The following is a 25,452-nucleotide window of genomic DNA, read 5'->3' as shown; positions in this document are numbered from 1 at the left end:
AACCAGGCTATGAGGGGTGGCCAGTCCTCTTCTGGCTGTGCCGGGTGGCCAAGATGTTCAAATGTTCATCGATGACCAGCAGGGTCAAATAATAACAATCACAGTGGTTGTCGAGGGTGCAACAGCTCAGCACCTCAGGAGTAAATGTCAGTTGGCATTTCATAGCCGATCATTCAGAGTATCTCTGCCACTCCTGCTGTCTCTAGAGAGTTGAAAACAGCAGGTCTGGGACAGGTAGCACATCCGGTGAAAAGGCCAGGGTTCCATAGCCGCAGGCAGAACAGTTGAAACTGGAGCAGCAGCACGGCCAGGTGGACTGGGGACAGCAAGGAGTCATCAGGCCAGGTAGTCCTGAGGCATGGTCCTAAGGCTCAGGTCCTCCGAGAGAGAGAAAGAAAGAGAGAAAGAGAAAAAAAGAGAAAATTAAAAAGAGCATACTTAAATTCACACAGAACACCGGATTAGACAGGAGAAAAACTCCAGATATAACAGACTGACCCTAGCCCCCAGACACAAACTACTGCAGCATAAATACTGGAGGCTGAGAAAGGAGGGGTCGGGAGACACTGTGGCCCCATCCGATGATACCCCCGGACAGGGACAAACAGGCAGGATATAACCCCACCCACTTTGCCAAAGCACAGCCCCACACCACTAGAGGGATATCTTCAACCACAACTTACCATCCTCAGACAAGGCCGAGTATAGCCCACAAAGATCTTCACCATGGCACAACCCAAGGAGGGGTGCCAACCCAGACAGGGAGATCACGTCAGTGACTCAACCCACTCAACTGACGCAACCCTCCTAGGGACGGCATGGAAGAGCATCAGTAAGCCAGTGACTCAGCCCCTGTAATAGGGTTAGAGGCAGAGAATCCCAGTGGAGAGAGGGGAACCGGCCAGGCAGAGACAGCAAGCACGGTTCGTTGCTCCAGTGCCTTTCCGTTCACACACTCCTGGGCCAGACTACCTACTGAAGAGATGAGTCTTCAATGAAGACTTAAAGGTTGAGACCGAGTCTGCGTCTCTCACATGGGTAGGCAGACCATTCCATAAAAATTGAGCTCTATAGGAGAAAGCCCTGCCTCCAGCTGTTTGCTTAGAAATTCTAGGGGTAGTTAGGAGGCCTGCGTCTTGTGACCGTAGCGTACGTGTAGGTATGTACGGCAGGACCAAATCAGAAAGATAGGTAGGAGCATGCCCATGTAATGCTTTGTAGGTTAGCAGTAAAACCTTGAAATCAGCCCTTGCCTTAATAGGAAGCAAGTGTAGAGAGGCTAGCACTGGAGTAATATGATCACATTTTTTGTTTTAGTCAAGATTCTATCAGTCGTGTTTAGCACTAACTGAAGTTTATTTAGTGCTTTATCCGGGTAGCCGAAAAGTAGAGCATTGCAGTAGTCTAACCTAGAAGTGACAAAAGCATGAATACATTTTTCTGCATCATTTTTGGACAGAAAGTTTCTGACTCGTGCAATGTTACGTAGATGGAAAAAAGCTGTCCTTGAAACAGTCTTGATATGTTCGTCAAAAGAGAGATCAGTGTTCAGAGTAATGCCGAGGTCCTTCACAGTTTTATTTGAGACAACTGTACAACTATCAAGATCAATTGTCAGATTCAACAGAAGATTTGTTTGTTTCTTGGGTCCTAGAACAATCATCTCTGTTTTGTCCAAGTTTAGAAGTTGAACATTTGCAGCCATCCACTTCGTTAAGTCTGAAACACAGGCTTCCAGGGAGTGCAAGTTTGGGGCTTCACCATGTTTCATCGAAATGTACAGCTGTTTGTCATCCGCATAGCAGTGAAAGTTAACATTATGTTTCCGAATGTCATCACCAAGAGATATAAGAGATATAAGATATATAGTGAAAACAATAGTGTTCCTAAAACGGAACCTTGAGGAACACCGACATTTACAGTTGATTTGTCAGAGGACAAAACATCGACAGAAAATATCTTAACCAGGCCAGAACTTGTCCGTGTAGACCAATTTGGGTTTCCAATCTCTCCAAAAGAATGTGGTGATCAACGGTATCAAAAGCAGCACTAAGGTCTAGGAGCACGAGGACAGATGCAGAGCCTCGGTCTGACGCCATTAAAAGGTAATTTACCACCTTCACAAGTGCAGTCTCAGTGCTATGATGGGGTCTAAAACCGGACTGAAGCGTTTCGTATAGATTGTTTGTCTTCAGGAAGGCAGTGAGATACTGCGCAACAGCTTTTTTTTTTAATTGAGAGGAATGGGAGATTCGATATAGGCCGCTAGTTTTTTATATTTTCTGGGCCATGGTTTGGCTTTTTCACGAGAGGCTTTATTCCTGCCACTTTTAGTGATTTTGGTACACATCCGGTGGATAGAGAGCCGTTTATTATGTTCAGCATAGTCTTAGTCTTAGCATTAGTCTTTCCAAGCTAGTTGGAAGACTTCCAGTTTGGCGTGGCGCCATTTCCGCTACAATTTTCTGGAAGCTTGCTTCAGAGCTCAGGTATTTTCTGCTAGTTTCTTATGACAAATGTTATTTGTTGTTCGGGGTGCGACTGCATCTAGGGTATTGCGCAAGTTTAAATTGAGCTCCTCAGTTAGGTGTTTAACTGATTTTGGGGTAGACAGAGGGAGTCTGGAAGGGCATCTAGGAATCTTTGGGTTGTCCGAGAATTTATAGCACGACTTTTGATGATCCTTGGTTAAATCAAAAGTCTCAGAGTACAAAAATCAGTTAACCACCTAACTGAGGAACTCAATTTTACCTTGTGCAATACCCTAGATGCAGTCGCACCCCTAAAAACAAAAAAAAACATTTGCCATAAGAAACTAGCTTCCTGGTATACATAAAATACCCGAGCTCTGAAGCAAGCTTCCAGAAATGGATCCCCATTAGCTGCTGCCAACGCAGCAGCTACTCTTCCTGGGGTCCAGCAAAATTAAGGCAGTTTATACAAATGTAAAACATTACAATACATTCACAGATTTCAAAATAGTGATGAAATCAATCTCTCCTCCACTTTCAGCCAGGAGAGATTGACATGCATATTATTAATATTAGCTCTCTGTGTACATCCATCTGAAACTAACTGCAGCTCTTTGATGAGTGTTGCAATCATTTCAGTCAAGTCAGTGGCATGTTGTTAGTAAAAATGGAAAAAAGCAGGTGGAGGAAGGTCACTGTGATGATTTTAACTGAAACATCCTCCATCGTAAGCAAGCTACACAAACCAGCCAATAAGCTGCCATGTTGAGTAGGTGAAGGCAAGACAAAAATAAAACCAAAAACCCATTGGCTTAACAATAAAGTGACAAGGGGAATCACCAATATAACCATGTTACATATGGGGTGGAAGGTGTATGATCGCAAACCCCACTGAACATATGGCAATTTTCCAGGCAATGTAGGAGGCCTGTGGTGGCATTCCAGTCCTTTCAGGGGTGGAAGTGTCATGCTAAATCAAATCCAATTTGACACATGGTTAGCAGATGTTAATGCGAGTGTAGCGAAATGCTTGTGCTTCTAGTTCCAACAGTGCAGTAATGTCTAACAAGCAATCTAACAATTGCACAAAAACTACCTAATACACACAAATGTAAAGGGATGGGATAAGAATATGTACATAAAAATACATTGATGAGCAATGGCCGAGCAGCATAGGCAAGATGCAATAGATGGTATAAAATACAGTATACACATATGAGATGAGTTACGTAAGATACAGTTGACGTCGGAAGTTTACATACACTTAGGATGGAGTCATTAAAACTCGTTATTCAACCACTCCACAAATGTATTTTTAAACAAACTATAGTTTTGGCAAGTCGGTTAGGACATCGACGTTGTGCATGACACAAGTAATTTTTCCAACAATTGTTTACAGACAGATTATTTCACTTATAATTCACTGTATCACAATTCCAGTGGGTCAGAAGATTACATACACTAAGTTGACTGTGCCTTTAAACAGCTTGAAAAATTCCAGAAAATATTGTCATGGCTTTAGAAGTTTCTGATAGGCTAATTGACATAATTTGAGTCACTTGGAGGTGTACCTGTGGATTTATTTCAAGGCCTACCTTCAAACTCAGTGCCTCTTTGCTTGACATCATGGGAAAATCAAAAGAAAAAATGGAGACCTCCACAAGTCTGGTTCATCCTTGGGAGCAATTTCCAAACGCCTGAAGGTACCACGTTCATCTGTACAAACAATAGTATGCAAGTATAAACACCATGGGATCACGCAGCCATCATACTACTGTGAGATGAACGTACTTTGGTGCGAAAAGTGAAAATCAATCCCAGAACAACAGCAAACGACCTTGTGAAGATGCTGGAGGAAACAGGTACAAAAGTATCTATATCCACAGTAAAACAAGTCCTATATCGACATAACCTGAAAGGCCGCTCAGCAAGGAAGAAGCCACTACCTCAAAACCGCCATAAAAACGCCAGACTACGGTTTGCAACTGCACATGGGGACAAAGATCGTACTTTTTGGAGAAATGTCCTCTGGTGTGATGAAAGAAAAATGGGACTGCTTGGCCATAATGACCATTGTTATGTTTGGAGGAAAAGGAGGATGCTTGCCAGCCGATGAACACCATCCCAACCGTGAAGCATGGGGGTGGCATCATCATGTTGTGGTGGTGCTTTGCTGCAGGAGGGACTGGTGCACTTCACAAAATAGATGGTGTCATGAGGAAGGAAAATTATATGGATATATTGAAGCAACATCTCAAGACATCAGTCAGGAAGTTAAAGCTTGGTCGCAAATGGGTCCTCCAAATGGACAATGACCACAAGTATACTTCCAAAGTTGTGTCAAAATGGCCTAAGGACAACAAAGTCAAGATATTGGAGTGGCCATCACAAAGCCCTGACGTCAGACCTATAGAAAATGTGTGAGCAGAACTGAAAAAGCATGTGTGCTCAAGGAAGCCTACAGACCTGACTCAGTTACACCAGCTCTGTCAGGAGGAATGGGCCAAAATTCAACCAACTTATTGTGGGAAGCTTCAACCAACTTATTGTGGGAAGCAAACCTGAAATGTTTGCCCCAATGTAAACAATTTAAAGGGAATGCTACCAAATACTAATTGTGTGTATATAAACTTCTGACCCACTGGGAATGTGATGAAAGAAATAAACACTGAAATAAATCATTCTCTCTATTATTATTCTGATATTTCACATTCTTAAAATAAAGTGGTGATCCTAACTGACCTAAGACAGGGACTTTTTACTTTTTAAATGTCAGGAATTGTGAGTTTAAATGTAATGTAAACTTCCGAGATGAACTTTATGTAAACATGATTAAAGTGGCATTTTGTAAAAGTGACTAGTGATCCATTTATTAAAGTGGCTAATGATTTTAGTCTATGTTGGCATTAAAATTAATTAAGGATCGGACCCTTTTTTTTTCAATTCTTGCCTAAAATGGCATACCCAAATCTAACTGCCTATAGCTCAGCCATTTGAAAAGAAACACTTTGAAGTTTGTGGAAATGTGAAAGGAGTGTAGGAGAATATAACACATTAGATCTGGTAAAATAATAAATACAAATTATTTTCTTATTTTCTTTGAAATGCAAGAGAAAGGCTATACTGTACTATTCCAGCCTAGGTGCAATTTAGATTTTGGCCACTAGGTGGCAGCTGTGTATGTGCAAAGTTTTAGACTGATCCAAAGAACCATTGCATTTCTATTCAAAACTTTGAATCGAGACTGCCCAAATGTGCCTAATCTGTTTATTAATAACTTTTCATGTTCAAAACAGTGTACTCTCCTCAAACAATAGCATGGTATTCTTTCACTATAATAGCTACTGCAAATTGGACAGTGCAGTTAGATTAACAAGAATTTAAGCTTTCTGCCAATATCAGATATGCCTATGTCCCGGGATATTTTCTTGTTACTTATAACCTCATGCTAATCTCATTAACCTAGATTAGCTCAACCGTCCCGCAGGGGACCCACCGATCCTGAAGAAGATGTATAAATGTATTTAACAGTCTGATGACCTTGAGATAGAAGCAGTTTTTCAGTCTCTCGGTCCCAGCTTTGATGCACTTGTACTGCCCTCGTCTTCTGGATGGTAGCGGGGTGAACAGGCAGTGGCTCAGGTGGTTGTTGTGCTTGATGATCTTTTTGGCCTTCCTGTGACATCGGGTGCTGTAGGTGTGTCCTGGAGGGCAGGTAGTTTACCCCTGGTGATGCATTATGCAGACCGCACCACCCTCTGGAGAGCCTTGCGGTTCTGGGCAGTGCAATTGCCGTACCAGGCGGTGACACAGCTCGACAGGATGCTCTCAATTGTGTGTCTGTTGTGAGGGTTTTAGGTGACAAGCCACATTTCTTCAGCCTCCTGAGGTCTTGACCACACTGTCTGTGTGGGTGGACCATTTCAGTTTGTCCATGATGTGTACGCCGAAGGAACTTAAGTTGCAGAAACATTTCAAGGGTGATCATTGGAAACAGGATGCACCTGAACTCAATTTTGAGTCTCATAGCAAAGGGTCAGAATACTCACGTAAATAAGGTATTTCAATTTTTTATCTTTAATACATTTGCAAAAATTTCTAATAACCTGTTTTTGCTTTGTCATTATGGGGTATTCTGTGTTGCTGATTTATTTATTTTTAAAATCTATTTTAGAATAAGGCTGTAGCGTAACAAAATGTGGAAAAAGTCAAGGGGTCTGAATACTTTCCGTAGGCACTTTATGTCCTAAATACAAAGTGTTATGTTTGGGACAAATCCAACGCAACACGTCACTGAGTACCACTCTTCATATCCAAGCATGGTGGTGGCTGCGTCATGTTATGGGTATGTTTGTCATCGGCAAGGACTACGTTTTTTATGATCAAAAGAAACAGAATAGCGTCAAGCACTGGCAAACTCCAAGAGGAAATCCTGGTTCAGTCTGCTTTCCAACAGACACTGGGAGACAAATTCACCTTTCAGCAGGACAATAACTTAAAACACAAGGCCAAATATACACTGGAGTTGCTTACCAAGATGAAATTGAATGTTCCTGAGGGGCCAAGGTACAGTTTTGACTTAATCAGCTTTAAAATCTACGGCACGGCTTGAAAATGGCTGTCTAGCAATGATCAGCAACCAACTTGACAGAGCTTGAAGAATTTAAAAAATAATAATGTGTGAATATTGTACAATCCAGGACAAGTGTGCAAAGCTATTAGAGACGTACCCAGAAAGACGTTCAGCTGTAATTGCTGCCAAATGTGATTTTAAAATGTATTGACTCAGCGGTAACTACTTATGTAGATGATACATTTATGTATTTATTTTTCAGTAAATTTGCTAACTTTTCAAAAAATATATTTTCACAGTCATTATGGGCTATTGTGTGTAGATGGGTGGAAAAAAATTCTGAATTTGGAATTCAGGCTGTAACACAACAAAATGTGGAATAAGTCAAGGGATATGAATACTTTCTGAAGACACTGTATATAGATAAAGTAAACATTCACAAACACCTGTTGCTTAAAACTGGACTCAGGGGTAGATGTAACATAATAAATGTAAATCCGAGACACTCAAATTAGTATGATATGTTACATTTCATATGGTATGTATTCATTTGTGACTGTCCATCATACATCTTGTACACTCAAGGTACTAAACGATATCATAACCGCCATCGATAAAAGACAGTACTGTGTAGCCGTCTTCATCGACCTTGCCAAGGCTTTCGACTCTGTCAATCACCATATTCTTATCGGCAGACTCAGTAGCCTCGGTTTTTCGGATGACTGCCTTGCCTGGTTCACCAATTACTTTGCAGACAGAGTTCAGTGTGTCAAATCGGAGGGCATGCTGTCCGGTCCTCTGGCAGTCTCTATGGGGGTGCCACAGGGTTCAATTCTCGGGCCGACTCTTTTCTCTGTGTATATCAATGATGTTGCTCTTGCTGCGGGCGATTCCCTGATCCACCTCTACGCAGACGACACCATTCTATATACTTTCGGCCCGTCTTTGGACACTGTGCTATCTAACCTCCAAACAAGCTTCAATGCCATACAACACTCCTTCCGTGGCCTCCAACTGCTCTTAAACGCTAGTAAAACCAAATGCATGCTTTTCAACCGGTCGCTGCCTGCACCCGCATGCCCGACTAGCATCACCACCCTGGATGGTTCCGACCTAGAATATGTGGACGTCTATAAGTACCTAGGTGTCTGGCTAGACTGCAAACTCTCCTTCCAGACTCATATCAAACATCTCCAATCGAAAATCAAATCAAGAGTCGGCTTTCTATTCCGCAACAAAGCCTCCTTCACTCACGCCGCCAAGCTTACCCTAGTAAAACTGACTATCCTACCGATCCTCGACTTCGGCGATGTCATCTACAAAATGGCTTCCAACACTCTACTCAGCAAACTGGATGCAGTCTATCACAGTGCCATCCGTTTTGTCACTAAAGCACCTTATACCACCCACCACTGCGACTTGTATGCTCTAGTCGGCTGGCCCTCGCTACATATTCGTCGCCAGACCCACTGGCTCCAGGTCATCTACAAGTCTATGCTAGGTAAAGCTCCGCCTTATCTCAGCTCACTGGTCACGATGGCAACACCCATCCGTAGCACGCGCTCCAGCAGGTGTATCTCACTGATCATCCCTAAAGCCAACACCTCATTTGGCCGCCTTTTGTTCCAGTACTCTGCTGCCTGTGACTGGAACGAATTGCAAAAATCGCTGAAGTTGGAGACTTTTATCTCCCTCACCAACTTCAAACATCAGCTATCTGAGCAGCTAACCGATCGCTGCAGCTGTACATAGTCTATTGGTAAATAGCCCACCCTTTTCACCTACCTCATCCCCATACTGTTTTTATTTATTAACTTTTCTGCTCTTCTGCACACCAATATCTCTACCTGTACATGACCATCTGATCATTTATCACTCCAGTGTTAATCTGCAAAATTGTAATTATTTGCCTACCTCCTCATGCCTTTTGCACACATTGTATATAGACCCCCCCTTTGTTTTCTACTGTGTTATTGACTTGTTAATTGTTTACTCCATGTGTAACTCTTTGTTGTATGCTCACACTGCTATGCTTTATCTTGGCCAGGTCGCAGTTGCAAATGAGAACTTGTTCTCAACTAGCTTACCTGGTTAAATAAAGGTGAAATAAAATAAAATGAAATAAAATAAAAAATAAATAAAAAAATGATATTTTCCGAATTACAATTCATATGATATGAATTTCAGTTAGCGCAATATGTCACTAACGGCAATTTCTTACAATATGTTATGAATTTGAAAAATGTATGATATGTAACAAACTACAATTTGTAGCTCGGTGGCTAGGTGGTTAAATGTAATGTTTAGCAAGGCTAGGGCTTAGGGTTAGAGGTTAAGATTATGGTTATGGTTAAGGTTAGGAGTTATGTTAAAGGGTTAGCTTTAGGGTTAAGTGTTAGGTTAAAGATTTAAGTTTAGGGTTATTATTAGGATTAGGAGTCAGGTTAAAGGGTTAAGGTAAGGATTAGCTAACATGCTAAGTAGTTTCAAAGAGCTGGCCTTTTTAATAACAGTGTAGCTAGTTTGTTTTGAGTCTATTGTGTTGTTGTTTTGTATTCCACTGGTCCAGATGGTCCCACTCACCAGTCCCTCAGACGCCAGATTGCTAATTAAAGCTTCTCCTCACAGAACCTCTTTGTAAGAGCCATAGTTAATAATATAAGTGGATTTACCTGCTCAGTTGTTCTCCTGTAGTCTGTGAACTGTGAATACTGGCAGACAGAGACTCCACTGGTCCAGGTCCAGTTAGGTCCACACTAGGTACAGCTAGGTCCACACTAGGTCCAGCTCTGTCCACACTAGGTACAGCTAGGTTCAGACTAGTTCCAGACTAGGTCCACACTAGGTCCACACTAGGTCCAGCTAGGCCCAGACTAGGTCCCGTCTAGGTCCAGCTAGGTCCAGACTAGGTCCAGCTAGGTCCAGACTAGGTCCAGACTAGGTCCAGCTAGGTCCAGCTAGGTCCACACTAGGTCCAGCTAGGTCCAGCTAGGTCCACACTAGGTCCAGCTAGGTCCAGACAAGGTCCAGACTAGGTCCAGCTAGGTCCAGACTAGGTCCAGCTAGGTCCAGACTAGGTCCACACTAGGTCCAGCTAGGTCCAGACTAGGTCCAGCTAGGTCCAGATTAGGTCCACACTAGGTCCAGCTAGGTCCAGACTAGGTCCAGTCTAGGACAGTTCTGTAAGTCAGTTCTCTCTCACACCAGCTCAACTGAATCATGAGACCATCCTATTAAATTATCAAGCTATTTCTAATATGTAATTCTTTGTGTGAGCCTTCAAAGCCTTTACCCGGAAAGTCCCCATGTGAATATGGCCCACACAAAATGTGACTTTGTGTATTAACAGAATAGCTGAGTTGCAATAGGCTTATCAAGCTAGTTATTCAGGAACTGTTTTCTCCTGTTGGGTGGTCCTTTGCATGGGGTGATGTAAGTTTCCTTTAACAATCAGTCTTCCAGATAGACAGACACAGAACCTTGGTATGAAACTCTTTAGTAATAAAATGCAATTGTAGACAGGGATTCACATACAGAGTACCTCAGTAGTCTATAGTAAAGATCTGTGTGGCTAAACAGGAGACAAAGCTCCTTATACTAGTGGTGTGAACAACCTACCGTCAATCATACCTTAACATTGGATACAAAGTATCTAAGATGAGAAAAACATGTCTAGACTGTGGTTTCTCACTCTGCTATCTCGGCCTTGAGCCTGGGTGACAATCAACAGGTTCAGACCATTCTCAGCCTGAGAACTAAAGCAGTACATCTCCATTTACCCATTACTTTTCAGTCATTGCGCATTGCAAGCATACAAAGGTTATCACATATATACAGTAATCATGGCATTGGCAAGTTCTTAACTTCCCTGCCTGGGCAGATTTTTTTATTTTACCTTTATTTAACTAGGCAAGTCAGTTAAGAACAAATTATTATTTACAATGGCGGCCTACAACGGCCAAAGCTGGACGACACTGGGCCAATTGTGCACCGCCCAATGGGACTCCCAACGGTTCGGCCGGTTCTGATACAGCCTGGATTTGAACCAGGGTGTCTGTAGTGACACCTCAAGCACTGAGATGCAGTGCCTTAGACCGCTGTGTCACTGATGAGACAGTGGATAACACAGTCAGATGAAACAGAGTAAATATGCATTTTAACATCATAGATTTAGCCGGATGTAACTTGTGGAATAGACACCAGCTGGAATGTGCTTTTAACCTATCAGCATTCAGGATTAGACCCACCCGTTGTATAAAAAGCTATATTTAAACCATGATCACCCACTGAGAAATACTGTAGTTATTTCATGAGAATGAATAGATAAAGTAAACATTCACAAACACCTGTTGCATCAACCTGGACTCAGGGGTAGATGTAACACAGTAAATGTAAATCTGGCACACTCAAATTATTATGATATGTTACATTTCATATGGTATGTATTTGTTTGTGAGTGTCCATCATCCATTTAGTATTAAATGTTACGAATTACAATTTGTATGATGTGTTACGAATTTGCAAAACATATGATATGCAGCAAATGTGTAGCTATGTGTCTAATGTTAGCTAGGCTAGGAGTTAGGGTTAAGCATTAAGGTTAGGGCTAGGGTTAAGGTCAGGGTTAAGGTTAAGGTTAGGGTTAGGAGTTAGGTCAAAGGGTTAAGGTTAGGGTTAGAGGGTTAGCTATCATGCTAAGTAGTTGCAAAATTGCTAATTAGCTAAAATTGTAATGTTGTCTGTGATGACATTTTATCACGCAAACTTTGGGTTGCTTAGACATTCACGTTAACACGCTACCATCCACCCCGACCAACTGCCTATTAACCTGAAATTTATAACATATTTGTATGTTATTGTAATTTGTAACATATCATACAAGATGTATGATGAACATTCACAAATGAAAACCTATCATATGAAATGTATGTGTCATATTAATTTGAGTGTCCTCGATTTACATTTACTATGTTATGTCTAGTCTATGAGAACCGGCTGGTTTCATTGCCATGCAGTTTCCATTGCCTTTTCTAACTTCCTTTCTGTACTATTCAACAGTGGTGATTGTGGCATGGTGAGAACTCAAGATAGGAGACTGTTCCCTCTAGTGGCAAATGGTATTTTTAATTTGGCCTAACAGAGACAGAAGAAAAAGCAAGACACTCAACCATAACCCACATTTTTTCTGATCGCTTATTTGATTTATTATACTTTTCTTAATGCTTAGGTTGTTACGAGTGTACTGATATAAGTCCCAGAAACTTTAAGAAAAAACACTTCATACAGGAGTAGTGCCTGTTGTTCACACACGCTAGAATGACCCACCTGATCTTGCCTCCTCCCATATTCCATTTTTGAATAATTGTTCGAGCGGCCACTTGAGCAAGCTGTTCCCTTCCTCGCTTGAGCATGCCAGATATTCTGGAGGAACCGTGAGCTTATGAGGAGAGCATGCTGACACGCTAGAGGGAACGCCCACTTACACAGATCATTTTTTCTGTGGTAAACAGCCCGAGTAAACTATCTTATTTATCCACCATCATTAGTACTACCACACTCATGAGGAAGAGTGATGATTATGCAATGATTATGGATTTATTTGTATCTTTATGGTACCTCAAATCTATATGGTATGCATTATTTTTCCCTCAACAACTGTTAGCCCCTGTCCTAAAAAGACAAAAACAGAAAGTAATTGGTAACCGATTAAGAAACAAAAAACTTATGGACTTTATAGTAAACTTAGTGTGACTCAGCATTATAGCCAGACCTAAGGTTTTAGATGTAAAAACACATTATTCTATGGTTACAATATAACCCAAGGGACTTTACAACAACAATAACTAGACAACAATGACTGGGGAACTTTGATCTGGAAACAAAGCTTACTTTTTCATGACACAAATTGCCTTTTAGAAAATGTCATTTTAAGCAAGCCAAAGTATGTTTTGCAACTACATATTGCTCTTATTATTTTGAAACCATCCGTCTTGTCAGGATCAAAGGGGGAATGTTCAACATTGCTGCTCAAGCTAAGCTCTGATTCTACTCATTCTAAGCCATAGGCAGAATTCTATCGCATTCATGACTACCTTCGTTGCTGGAAATAAAAGTAGACTACAGGCTTTGTTACCGGCAATATCTTTCAGATATATAGAAAAGGCAGCGAAAAGTTGGCGGCATGGTAAAGTTTGTGGCTAAACATCTTGGTATGTAAGGGGTATTAGTTAGAGTGGATCTCAAGGTCAAGAGTGTATCTGCTGTGAACCTGGATGTTCAGATGGATGAGATGGTGACCAATAGGTCACTTTTCCAAGCTGGCTGACTAATCCTATTCAAACATTTACATGTTGATACAAAACACTGTTTACTCTCTTCAAAGGAAGTTAATGTGTAAAGGACCTTTAATTACTCTCACACCTAGGGTTGCAAAAATTCTGGGTACGTTCAAAACCTTTTGCCAAAATACCGGCTGTAGGATTGCCGGAATCAGGAGGGAATAAGCAGGAAATCCGTTAACCTTCAACCAGGATTTCTGGAAAACCAGGGAATTTATTAAAAAGGCCAGAATATTGCAACCTTACTTACACAAGATGTTCCATGTATGTAAGACTGAACTGGCACAACAAAAAGTCCTCTCTGTCCAGCCAGTACTGCAAAAAGAACCCAACAATAGAATATAATAGAACACCTACATATTGTTGCTGAGGTAGGCTACATTTTACAAAGTAACAGTGCTAGTGATGTGACAATGTCCTAGAGAAAGCATTATATATTTGGCAACCTATATAACACGTACAACACAGTTCATGATCATTCTGTGTCTTCGAGAGAGACTGTTCATTCCCTCCACCCCCTCACACAGACTCTCAGTCCCATCAGTGAATGGATGCCTCAGTCTCCATGGTAACAACCCATCCCACACAACCCATCCCCTGTCCCCTCCTCTCTCGCTCTGTGATTGGAGGATTAGATGAGTGGTGCCTGGATGAGAATGAGGCTGCTATTCCCATCATGCTTTGCTCCATCCGGTTGTACGGAATCAGGCCTGTGGGTGTGCGCACAGTGAAGATCTCAGAAGAGGAGGCATGGCTACTGTGTCCTCTCACAAGCCTTCACATTCCTTATGTCAGGGTGAGTCTCCTTTCCTTGTTCACAATGTTGGCTCTGTCTCTGTGCAGCCACAGATGGACCCCTGCAGAGGGGCTTTGTAGCTAAAACAGATACATGTCTAGACTGAGAATGAATAGTACATCAGAGAACACACCGACTCTAGTGTATTTGCAGAGACAGAGCTTTAATCCTCTCAGATCTGTTACGTATAGTGCGCCTTCTACAGTACGTACTTACACATTTACAAAACAAGGTATTGCCTTATTTATTTATGTGTTTTATAATAACGTCCTCATTTCAATATTAACTTGAAAGGTAAATGTTTCAGCAGCATGGTGTATTCCTCTCTGCATGTTTTTCACATAATATACAGGTTTTTCAAGAGGTATATTCTGTCTGGAATGCATTGTATATAAACTGATGATGAACTGTATTGTGTTGCACATTGTCACACTTAAACAACAATGAGCGACCCCTCCCTTTACAGATTACAGTAATTTAGTACCATTACTCTACTGAAGCCCGTTACTCTGTTGGAGAGGGGTCTATTGAATGCCACTTCTTCAGCCCACCAACATTAGTGCCATTCACTATGAAACACAGCCACACAAAGCAATTGTTACTCCTACGGGACCAAGGCACTGAAGGAAAAAACAGACAATCCAATGACTCTCAATTCCATTTATATTTGGAAAAATTTACATAAATTCAAGAGGTAGAAAGAACCAATATCACCAAGCACCCCTATTTGGAATAACCCCACCTTCCCTCCAGCATTTAATGATAACACCCTTAAGTCCTGGTTCCAAAGTGGCATCATTCATTTTGAACATGTGTCCTATGATGGATCTCTATTGTCATTCATTCAATTACAAGAAAGAGTTGGACTGTCCAAGGCTGATTTCTTTACGTTCTTACAACTCAGAAATCTTATTTGTATTTATATTTGTACTTATTAGGGATTCCCATTCTTCCTGGGGTCCAAACATATTAAAACACTTACATTACATATAAAACAAAAGATGAAACATCATATAAACATCCTTACACTACTACATACCGGTCAAAGGTTTGGACACACCTACTCACTCAAGGGTTTTTCTTTATTTTTACTATTTTCAACCTTGTAGAATAATAGTGAAGACATCAAAACTATGAAATAAAACATATGGAAACATGGAGTAACCAAAAAAGTGTTCAACAAATCAAAAAATGTTTTGTATTTGAGAATCTTCAAATAGCCACACTTTACCTTGATGACACAATCTTGGCATTCTCTCAACCATCTTCATGAGGTCGTCACCTGGAATGCATTTCAATTAACAGGTGTGCCTTGTTAAAAGTTCATTTGTGGAATTTCTTTCCTTCTTAATGCAGTAAAGCCAATCAGTTGTGTTGTGACAAGGTAGGGTGGTATACATAAGACAGCCTTATTAGGTAAAAGACCAAGTCCACATTAAGCTAAGAGAAACAACAGTCCATCATTACTTTAAGACATAAAGGTCAGTCAATACGTAACATTTCAAGAACTTTCAGCCGTCAGCGCTATGATGAAACTGGCTCTCGTGAGGACCGCCACAGGAATGGAAGACCCAGAGTTACCTCTGCTGCAGAGGATAAGTTCATTAGAGTTACCAGCCTCCGAATTCGCAGCCCAAATAAATGCTTCACAGAGTTCAAGTAACAGACGGATCTCAACATCAACTGTTCAGAGGAGACCGTGTGAATCAGGCCATCATGGTTGAATTGCTGCAAAGAAGCCACAACTAAAGGACACCAATAAGAAGAAGAGACTTGCTTTGGCCAAGAAACACAAATTTACCAAGAAGGAGAGTGTTGGAGTGCTGCATCAGATGACCTGGCCTCCACAATCCCCCGATGGTTTGGGATGAGTTTTTGGAAGGAAACCAAAAATGTGAACATTTCCATCCCAAATTACAACATTTTCCGTCAAGACAGAACTGCTGAAGGGGGTGGAACTACAATCTACTGTAGAGATAGCCTGCAGAGTTCTGTCATACTATCCAGGTCTATGCCCAAACAGTTTGAGCTTCTACTTTTAAAGATCCATCTCTCTAGAAATAAGTTCCTTACTGTTGTCGCTTGTTATAGACCCCCCTCAGTTCCCAGCTGTACCCTGGACACCATATGTGAATTGATTGCCCCCCATCCATCGTCAGATGTTCGTACTGCTAGGTGACCTAAATTGGGATATGCTTAACACCCCGGCCGCCCTACAATCTAAGATAGATGCCCTCAATCTCACCCAAATTATCAAGGAACCTACCAGGTACAACCCCAAATCCGTAAACATGGGCACCCTCATAGATATCATCCTGACTAACTTGCCCTCTAAATACACCTCTGCTGTTTTCAACCAGGATCTCAGTAATCACTGCCTCATTGCCTGCGTCCGTTATGGGTCCGCGGTCAAATGACCACCCCTCATTACTGTCAAACGCTCCCTAAAACACTTCTGCGAGCAGCCCCTTTTAATCGACCTGGCCCGGGTATCGTGGAAGGATATTGACCTCATCCCGTCAGTAGAGGATGCCTGGTTCTTCTTTAAAAGTGCTTTCCTCACCATCTTAAATAAACATGCCCCTTTCAATAAAATAAAAAATAAGAACAGATATAGCCCTTGGTTCACTCCAGACATGACTGCGCTTGACCAGCACAAAAACACCCTGACACTGTAAAGTCCATGGAGAATAAGAGTACCTCCTCCCAGCTTCCCACTGCACTGAGACTAGGAAACACTGTCACCACTGATAAATCCACGATAATAAGCATTACTCTACGGCTGGCCATGCTTTCCACCTGGCTACCCCAACCCCGACCAGCTCTGCACCCCCCGCAGCAACCCCCCCCCCCCCCCCCCGCTTCTCCATCACCCAAATCCAGACAGCTGATGTCCTGAAAGAGCTGAAAAATGAAAAATCTGGATCCCTACATATCAGCTGGGCTAGACAATCTGGACCCTCTCTTCCTAAAATGATCTGCCGCCATTGTTGCAACCCCTATTACTAGTCTGTTCAACCTCTCTTTCTGAGATTCCTAAAGATTGGAAAGTGGCCGTGGTCATCCCCTTCTTCAAAGGGGGAGACACTCTAGACCCAAACTGTTACAGACCTATATCCATCCTGCCCTGCCTTTCTAAAGTCTTTGAAAGCCAAGTTAACAAAGATCAATCAGTTCGAATCAAACAGAGATCAGTTCGAATCCCACCATACCTTCTTCGCTATGCAATCTGGTTTCCGAGCTGGTCACAGGTGCACCTCAGCCACGCTCAGGGTCCGAAACAATATCATATCCGCCATCAATAAAAGACAGTACTGTGCAGCTGCCTTCTTCGACCTGGCCAAGGCTTTCGACTCTGTCAATCACAGTATTCTTATCGGCAGACTCAACAGTCTTGGTTTCTCTAATGACTGCCTCTCCTGGTTAACTAACTACTTCCCAGATAGAGTTCAGAGTGTTAAATCAGAGGGCCTGTTGTCCGGACCCCTGGCAGTCTCTATGGGGGTGCCACAGGGTTCAATTCTCGGGCTGACTCTTTTCTCTGTATGTATCAATGATGTCGCTCTTGCTGCCGGGTGATTGTTTTATCCACCACTATGCAGATGACCCCATTCTTTATACATCTGGCCCTTCTTTGGACACTGTTTTAACAAACTTCCAAATGAGCTTCAACACCATACAACACTCCTTCCGTGGCCTCCAACTGCTCTTAAATGCTAGTAAAACGAAATGCATGCTCTTCAACCGATCGCTGCCCACACCCACCTGCCCGACTAGCATCACTACTCTGGACGGTTCTGACTTAGAATATGTGGACAACTATAAATACCTAGGTGTCTGGCTAGACTGTAAACTCTCCTTCCAGACTCACTAAGCATCTCCAATCCAAAGTTAAATCTAGAATTGGCTTCCTTTTTCGCAACTAAGCCTCCTTCACTCATGCTGCCAAACATACCATGCATGGGTGTCCGAGCTGTGTGCAAGTATTTTAAACAGACAGCTCGGTACATTCAGCATGTCAACACCTCTTAAATAAACAAGTATTAAATTGCTTCAACGGAATCTGGATGAACCTAAGGCATCTTACATAGAAAAAATACTGAAAGAGGCTGCTATGCCAAAGAAGTTGATTGCCAAGTTTTTCAAGGGTTGTTTGAAACTCTACCTGGTGGTTCAGAACCTAAAAGGAAAAAACGGGAAACAGACCTAAAGGAAGAAATTGGGGGGAACCATTGGTCACAGATATCGCCATCAATTAGAAAGCCTCATATCCGCCCTCTATAACAAACTAGAGGACTGAACTATCTAGCTACATCCCATTAGACATTACAAAATCAAACATAAACCAGACACATTTGAATGTTTTCTATAGTTCCTTTCATTTTGTGTTGTGTTATACAGTCTGTGTTGTATGTAATAATAAAAAACATAGACAAAAATAGCTTTTTGCTAAAAATAATATTCCGCAATAAAGGATTTTGCTAGGACTGTCTGTGAGTAGTCGGAGTTGGGAGGGGAAAACTGAAAACTAGCTGTTATTGGCAAAGAGGTTCGGAACTCTCTTTGTTTTTGGTCTATTAACCAATTTACCCCCTGGTGATGTCACCAGGCAAGCCGAAACTCCCGCCCATGCAAACCTGCTGATTAGAAGGTCCTATGTAGATTTCATTTTCAACCAGCAACTGTCAGGAAATAACACTGATCAAATTTGTTCACACTTTTACAGCATTAGTTTCCTCAGCTGTTGTACAATATGATACAAAATAAAGGAACAACTGAATTTTGACTGCACTGGTTAAGTCTTTGACATAGCTAGAAACCAGAAACACAACACATATTTTAGTAGTCCATCAATGATGACTAATATGCAAAGCAGAAGTAAAACATAATGTACGTGAACACAGACCTTACGAAGTAAGCGCACCTTTCTGATTCAGTGTGGTAGGGTTAAATGCGGAAGACACATTTCAGTTGAAGTCATTCAGCAACTGACTAGGTATCCCCCTTTCCCTAGGCTTCTGGAAACAGGACATTCTGTCTAATTAAAAAAGTCTGGTTCTGAAAAGCATGTGCATTTGTTTTTTCATTTCCATATTTGTCACATATATGTAAATGAATGCAATACATTGATAAAAAGCTTTTGCAATTTGTGACCCTTCTTCAATTTCAGTTGGACAACCAGATCCCAGGTTAAGTCTGAATAGTAACACTGTTGAAGATAAGCCACACCAGCCAGTAAACGATTGACTTATGTTACCCTATTGCCCTGATCTTGACTCGATGAGACAGTGCCCCCCCCCCCCCCCCCCTCCCCATGATAATGATCAGTGTCAGGCCAAGGGTTGCCCTTATCTTCATTCTCATCCAACATAAATTTGCCACAGAAACCGGTTTGTCAGTCTCCTCTGGGGAAGTGAGCGAGGTGCATGTATGACACTGCCAGAGAGACAGTGGAGACGGGGGAGACAAAAGTAGAGAGAGAGAGAGCGAGCGTGTGACACGTTGGCTTTAAGTGTTAGGGACAGTACAGATAGCGGTGATTATTTTCAGGTATACCTGAAGATACATGTACCTGACTATAAAACTAAGACACCCAGTTTGCATTCCTCTTTGGGTTGGCCGAACACAGTGTGGGTGAGTTATTGTTTTACCTCAGCCTGAACATTGCTAAAATAACAAGTAGCCTAACGTTGTAACCTACAGAATGCATGCCATATCATGCATTTAGATGTTTTAATACAGGTATAAGATATCATTTAGAGGAGAGAGTGTTCAAAATAGTGTTCAAATCTGGAGTGTCTACCAATTTGATTTTTTACCTAAAATTTCTCTTACTATTTGAGTCCCCTTAGTGCAGTTATTGCTGTACATGGGGGGTGGGTGTTGACTTCGGCAACACAAAGTAAAAGCAGGAATTAAAGCCCATTAGACAGTTGTAATGAGGTTAGGATGAGACACAATGATGACTTGATCTTCTGTGTACTGCTACTGTAAGGGATTATCATCCTAGTTATCATATACTGCATCGTTTAGTGCTTCTGAAGACATGATGAGACATGAACGGCTCTATGGTGAATGTCTGTATTACCCATTCATCTCAATCTAGGGATGTTCAGACTGTCCACAGAGTCATTTTTTGTTTTTTTCACTGATATCATTAGAGGCATGCTTTGATACTTTCCGGTTAGGTCCCATTTAAGATATATTGGGGTTTTATATGATAATAATTATTATTATAATAACATATTTTTATTTTGAACCCTTTTCAAGACCCCCAGTCACTTTACATACACAAGCTAATCAGCAGGATAAAAAGTAATACAATCACACATTAAAATAAGCAAATGCAAAAATACATACAGTGCCGTGAAAATGTATTTTTCCCCTTTCAGGTTTTCTCTATTTTTGCATATTTTTACACTGAACGTTGTCATCTTAAAAAAAAAAACTAATATTAGATAAAGGGAACCTGAATGAACAACAAACACAACATTTTGATACCTATTTAATTTATTTAATTTGGGGATGCTTTGCTGCCTCAGGACCTGGACGACTTGCCACCATTGAAGGAACCATGAATTCTGCTCTGTATCAGAGAATTGTAAAGGACAATGTCAGGCCATCCGTCAGTAAGCTGAAACTAAAGCGCAGCTGGGTCATGCTGCAAGACAAATATACAAAACACACAAGCTAGACTACATCAGAATGTCTGAAAAGCAACACATTTAAAGTTTTGGAACGGCCTAGTCAAAGTCCAGAAAATCAGAAAGTGGAAATATTTATTCATGGCACTGTATATGGACTGTCAAAACATTGTCTATGTTTGTCTTTGGATTGAGGGGCAATCTGAGATGGGTTGACAGATATGGTCCTTCAGTAAGTTTTTCCATTGCCACTGTGCTGAACATAGCTGTGCAATATTGAACTGGATGTGGGAGCACATCAACAGCAGGCTCTATGAGAATAATCTAACTTATCTCTCATACATAATGACATGTTTATTGCTTTTCAATGTATTCATGTTATCCATACAGTGAAGCTATTTTCACTAAATCACTTACAATTTCATCGGTCTACACTACCCATCAAAGTTTAACTAGCAGACTATGTGAGTGATGTAACACCCCTTGAATTCCAATGCTAGCTTGGAAGTTGCTGTGTTTAATCATTGTTTCCTTTCAGGGAGGAAACACTATCTAATGATCAAAGAGTATCATGATGAGTGAAGGTTCTCTGTCTGATTCATTCCAGGAGCACGGCTAAGCGCCACACCAAGACCACCACCACAGCCTACCCCTTCCAGAGGCCATGGAGGAAGCCAAGGTCACAGAAGTTCCCCACCTGGAGCGGAGGGTCAGGAAGCGGAAAGAGCCCATGGCCATCCTGAAGACCAAGCTGAGCCGTAGCCTGTCCTGCTCCATGCCCAGGGTCAAGACAACCCTGACTGGATTATTCCCTGTGGTGTTCTGGCTGCCCAAGTACAAGCTGAAAGAGTATATCTGGGGTGATCTAATGTCGGGCCTCGTCATAGGCATCATCCTGGTCCCTCAGGCCATCGCCTACTGTCTGCTGGCCGGAGTAGACCCCATCTATGGCCTCTACACTTCCTTCTTCGCCAACATCATCTACTTCTTCATGGGGACCTCCAGGCACGTGTCTGTGGGCATATTCAGTCTGATGAGCCTTATGGTGGGCCAAGTGGTGGACAGAGAGGTGTATATGGCAGGGTTCGATTTGGATGACACCAAAGCAGATGGAATCTTGAATGTGACAGTTGACTCAGACAGCTCAGCCGTCAACCTGACCATGGGGGCCTTCGGCATGGAATGTGGGAAAGAATGTTATGCCATCAGTATCGCAGCAGCCATGACATTTTTGGTTGGGATTTACCAGGTACATTTTCAACTCAACCACTCTGATTCATCACTCTCAAAACTGCTTTGAAGATTTTGTGAAAAAGATGTAACAATTACTCCTGAAATGATTTTACTTGATTAAACACTGATGTCATAAACATTGTAGATCCCCTACAGATGTAGGATCTTAATATGAAGCATATTTCTACAGCAGAAAATAAATCCTGCAGCAACAGGAAATTATGTAGATTATAATTTATGGGAATTTATTGTAGGTGTTGATACATTTATCATTAGGGCAAATCACGTCTGACATTTTTAAGGGGAAATTACGAACTTTAGAAGCCTTTTTAAGCCTTGAATACAGTACAAGTTTGCATTTCCTGCTGTACAGGAAAGTTCGCCAATAAACGAGTGATCAAATGAAGATCCTACATCTGTACATCAAAGATGACTGTGCTGAATATATTGACCTTCAGAATAGATTAAATGAACTATCTGATAAAAATGGTTGTCTCCTTCCAGGTATTGATGGCTGTGTTTAGACTGGGCTTTGTCTCCGTCTATCTCTCCGCCCCCATGCTGGACGGCTTCGCCACTGGCGCCTCGTTCACCATCCTCACCGTCCAAGCCAAGTACCTCCTGGGGCTCAAGATCCCTCGCCACCAGGGCTATGGAACAGTGGTGGTCACCTGGATCAACATCTTAAGCAACATCCAGAATACCAACTACTGTGACCTGATCACCAGTGCCATCTGCATCTCCGTCCTGGTGGCGGGGAAGGAGCTCCAAGAGCGCTTCAAGGACCGTTTTAAGATCCCCCTGCCCACAGAGCTGGTGGTGGTGGCGATCGCTACACTGGCGTCCCACTTTGGAGACTTTCATAGACGGTACGACTCCAATGTCTCTGGGGCTATCCCCACAGGCTTCATCCCCCCTAAGGTGCCCAGTTTTGGGTTGATGCCCAGGGTGGCCTTCGACGCCATCCCACTGGCTGTGATCAGCTTTGCCTTCACGGTTTCCCTCTCTGAGATGTTTGCCAAGAAGAACGGCTACACCGTTCGCCCCAACCAGGAGATGATGGCCATTGCTTTCTGTAACATCATCCCTTCTTTCTTCCACTGTTTTACCACCAGCGCTGCCCTGGCTAAGACTATGGTGAAAGACTCCACGGGCTGCCAGACTCAGGTCTCCAGCATTGTGAGTGCCTTCGTCGTTCTCCTGGTCCTACTCTTCTTTGCCCCCCTCTTTTACTCCCTCCAGAAGTGCGTCCTGGCCTGTATCATCATCGTCAGCCTGAGGGGTGCGCTCCGTAAATTCAGAGACGTGCCCAGTAAGTGGCGCATCAGTAAGATGGACGCTGTTGTCTGGATGGTGACGATGAGTGCCTCAGCACTGATCAGTGTGGAGATGGGGCTGGTAGTTGGTGTAGTTTTCTCTATGCTCTGTATCATCGTCCAGACCCAGAAGCCCAAGGTTTCTCTGCTGGGACAGATCCATGACACTGCCCACTACGAGGATATGGAGGAGTATGAAAACCTCATGTCTCTCCCTAAAGTAAAGATCTTCCGTTTCCAGGCCCCGCTGTACTATGCAAACAATGACTTCTTCCTGAAGTCCCTGTACAAAGCCGTGGGCTTGGCACCCTTCCTGGAGATGACCAGGAGGAGGAAAGCAGAGAAAAAAGGGGAAACACTGGCAGCGAAGGAGGCTGGGAGAGCCGACAAGACTAATGGAGAGGTAAAGGTAGGGCTGGGTTCCAGAGAACTTGACTTACATACGATCATCCTAGACTGCTCTGCCATGCCCTTCATAGACTCAACAGGAATGCAAACCTTCAAAGGGATCCTTAAAGACTATAAGGAGGTGGGTGTCACGGTGCTGCTAGCGAGCTGCAACACCACGGTCATAGATTCTCTCAGTCAAGGCTCTTTCTTTGGGAAGGCTGACAAAGACATGGAAAACTTGTCATTTTACACTGTACATGCTGCAGTTCAATTTGCCAATGACAGGGCAGCTTCTACATCAGAGCTCTCCAACCCTGTTCCTCGAGAGCTACCGTCCTGTAGGTTTTCGATCCAACCCTAATCTAGCACAGTTGTTAGTTGATAAACTGAGTCAAGTTAGTTAAAACTGGGGTTGGAGTAAAAATCTACAGGAGGCTAGCTCTCTAGGAACAGAGTTGGAGAACCCCGATCTACATCCATTGGTTACGCACAGAAAGGTTGGAGGCACCTTCATTGGGGAGGACAGGCTCGTGGTAATGTCTGGAGCGGAATCAGTGGAATGCGACCAAATACATCAAACACATGGTTTCCATGTATTTGATGCCATTCCATTTGTTGCGTTCCGGGCATTATTATGAGCCGTCCTCCCCTCCACAACCTCCACTAGACTAGAGCCATATATATCCAAATAAATGGAAATGGAAATAAATGGCTCTGGTGTAGACTGAGACAGAAGAACAAGGTTTTTTTAATGTGAGGGAGAATGAGTAGTTGAAGAGTTAAATAGTGTATGTATGCAAGATTATGAAAGATAAAGTGAGCAAACAGCATCACTGGTAATTTTGCTCCTCACTTAGAGGCATCAATACATAATATTTTACATTTTAATAGATGAATATGCTGATTAAGAATCCTCAAATGGAATAATGCCAAAAGGGACGTGTTTGGAGGGAGATTTTACTTGACTCCTCAATCACTACATAACATACAGCTACAGTTAACAGTATAGGAACCTATTGAACTTTTCAACAACAAAATATTCCCTTAATGTTATACTTGAATTATAAGACAAGCAAGCTTTTGTACAGTGATGACCATGTGTCAGTGATACTGTTAATGCGCTGGATGTTTTATAGGGGATTTATGATTGACCATCCAATTAATAATCAAGGGAGTATCAATATATTTTATGTTACATTTTGAGTTTGGCCAGGACAGATTCACCGTAACATAGTACATTTCGACTTCACAATTTATTTTCTAAAACACAACCTATGGTTACTAATCCAATATGTTACCTCAAGATGTACAATATTAGCTGACTTTTCAGATTAACTTTTGAAGTTTGGAATCTCATCAAATAATTAAATTCCCATTTAATATTTCTTCAAATCTGTACATTTGAGTTACCAAAAGAAACAATAATTTTGTATATTTATACAGTATCTGGAAATCCATGGTTTAATAAACTATTACAATACATTTTGTAATTGAAATGACTAATGATTTTGAAACTGTGAAGTTATAATGAATGCCATTTTCAGCACGCAGTGTGTCAATTATTAACTGGCAAACATGGAGCATTGGACAACACTTTGTCTGTGCTCAGCCATATACAGCCTAGGCCTACTACTTTGTTTGATCATTTCATAATTTGTTCCATCGGTATGACATTTTTAAAATGTTTATTT

General features: G+C 42.0%; 1 protein-coding gene across 2 annotated transcripts; it reads left to right on the top strand.

Moving 5' to 3' along the window:
* The first annotated feature begins 14,078 nt into the window (after positions 1 to 14,078).
* LOC109892465 (sulfate transporter) lies at positions 14,079 to 25,243 on the top strand. Of its 2 annotated transcripts, none has more exons than XM_031826357.1 (3): positions 14,079 to 14,178; positions 21,430 to 22,071; positions 22,560 to 25,243. In XM_031826357.1, the coding sequence occupies exons 2-3, from the start codon at positions 21,487 to 21,489 to the stop codon at positions 24,120 to 24,122; spliced, it is 2,148 nt and encodes a 715-aa protein (XP_031682217.1). In that variant the 5' UTR covers positions 14,079 to 14,178; positions 21,430 to 21,486; the 3' UTR covers positions 24,123 to 25,243. The 2 variants fall into 2 exon arrangements, with proteins under 2 accessions (XP_031682217.1, XP_020340606.1); XM_020485017.1 differs by lacking the exon at positions 14,079 to 14,178 and adding an exon at positions 19,566 to 19,812.
* The last annotated feature ends 209 nt before the right edge of the window (positions 25,244 to 25,452 follow it).

Source organism: Oncorhynchus kisutch, linkage group LG6 (genome assembly GCF_002021735.2).
Source record: "Oncorhynchus kisutch isolate 150728-3 linkage group LG6, Okis_V2, whole genome shotgun sequence".
NCBI classification, from domain to species: Eukaryota; Metazoa; Chordata; class Actinopteri; order Salmoniformes; family Salmonidae; genus Oncorhynchus; species Oncorhynchus kisutch.
This window is presented reverse-complemented; position numbering and strand designations above follow the sequence as displayed.

Coding starts and splice junctions, on each gene's coding strand:
- LOC109892465 (XM_031826357.1), top strand. CDS start 21,487: ATGGAGGAAGCCAAGGTCACAGAAGTTCCCCACCTGGAGCGGAGGGTC. Junction 22,072..22,559: donor TTTTGGTTGGGATTTACCAG/GTACATTTTCAA, acceptor GTCTCCTTCCAG/GTATTGATGGCTGTGTTTAG.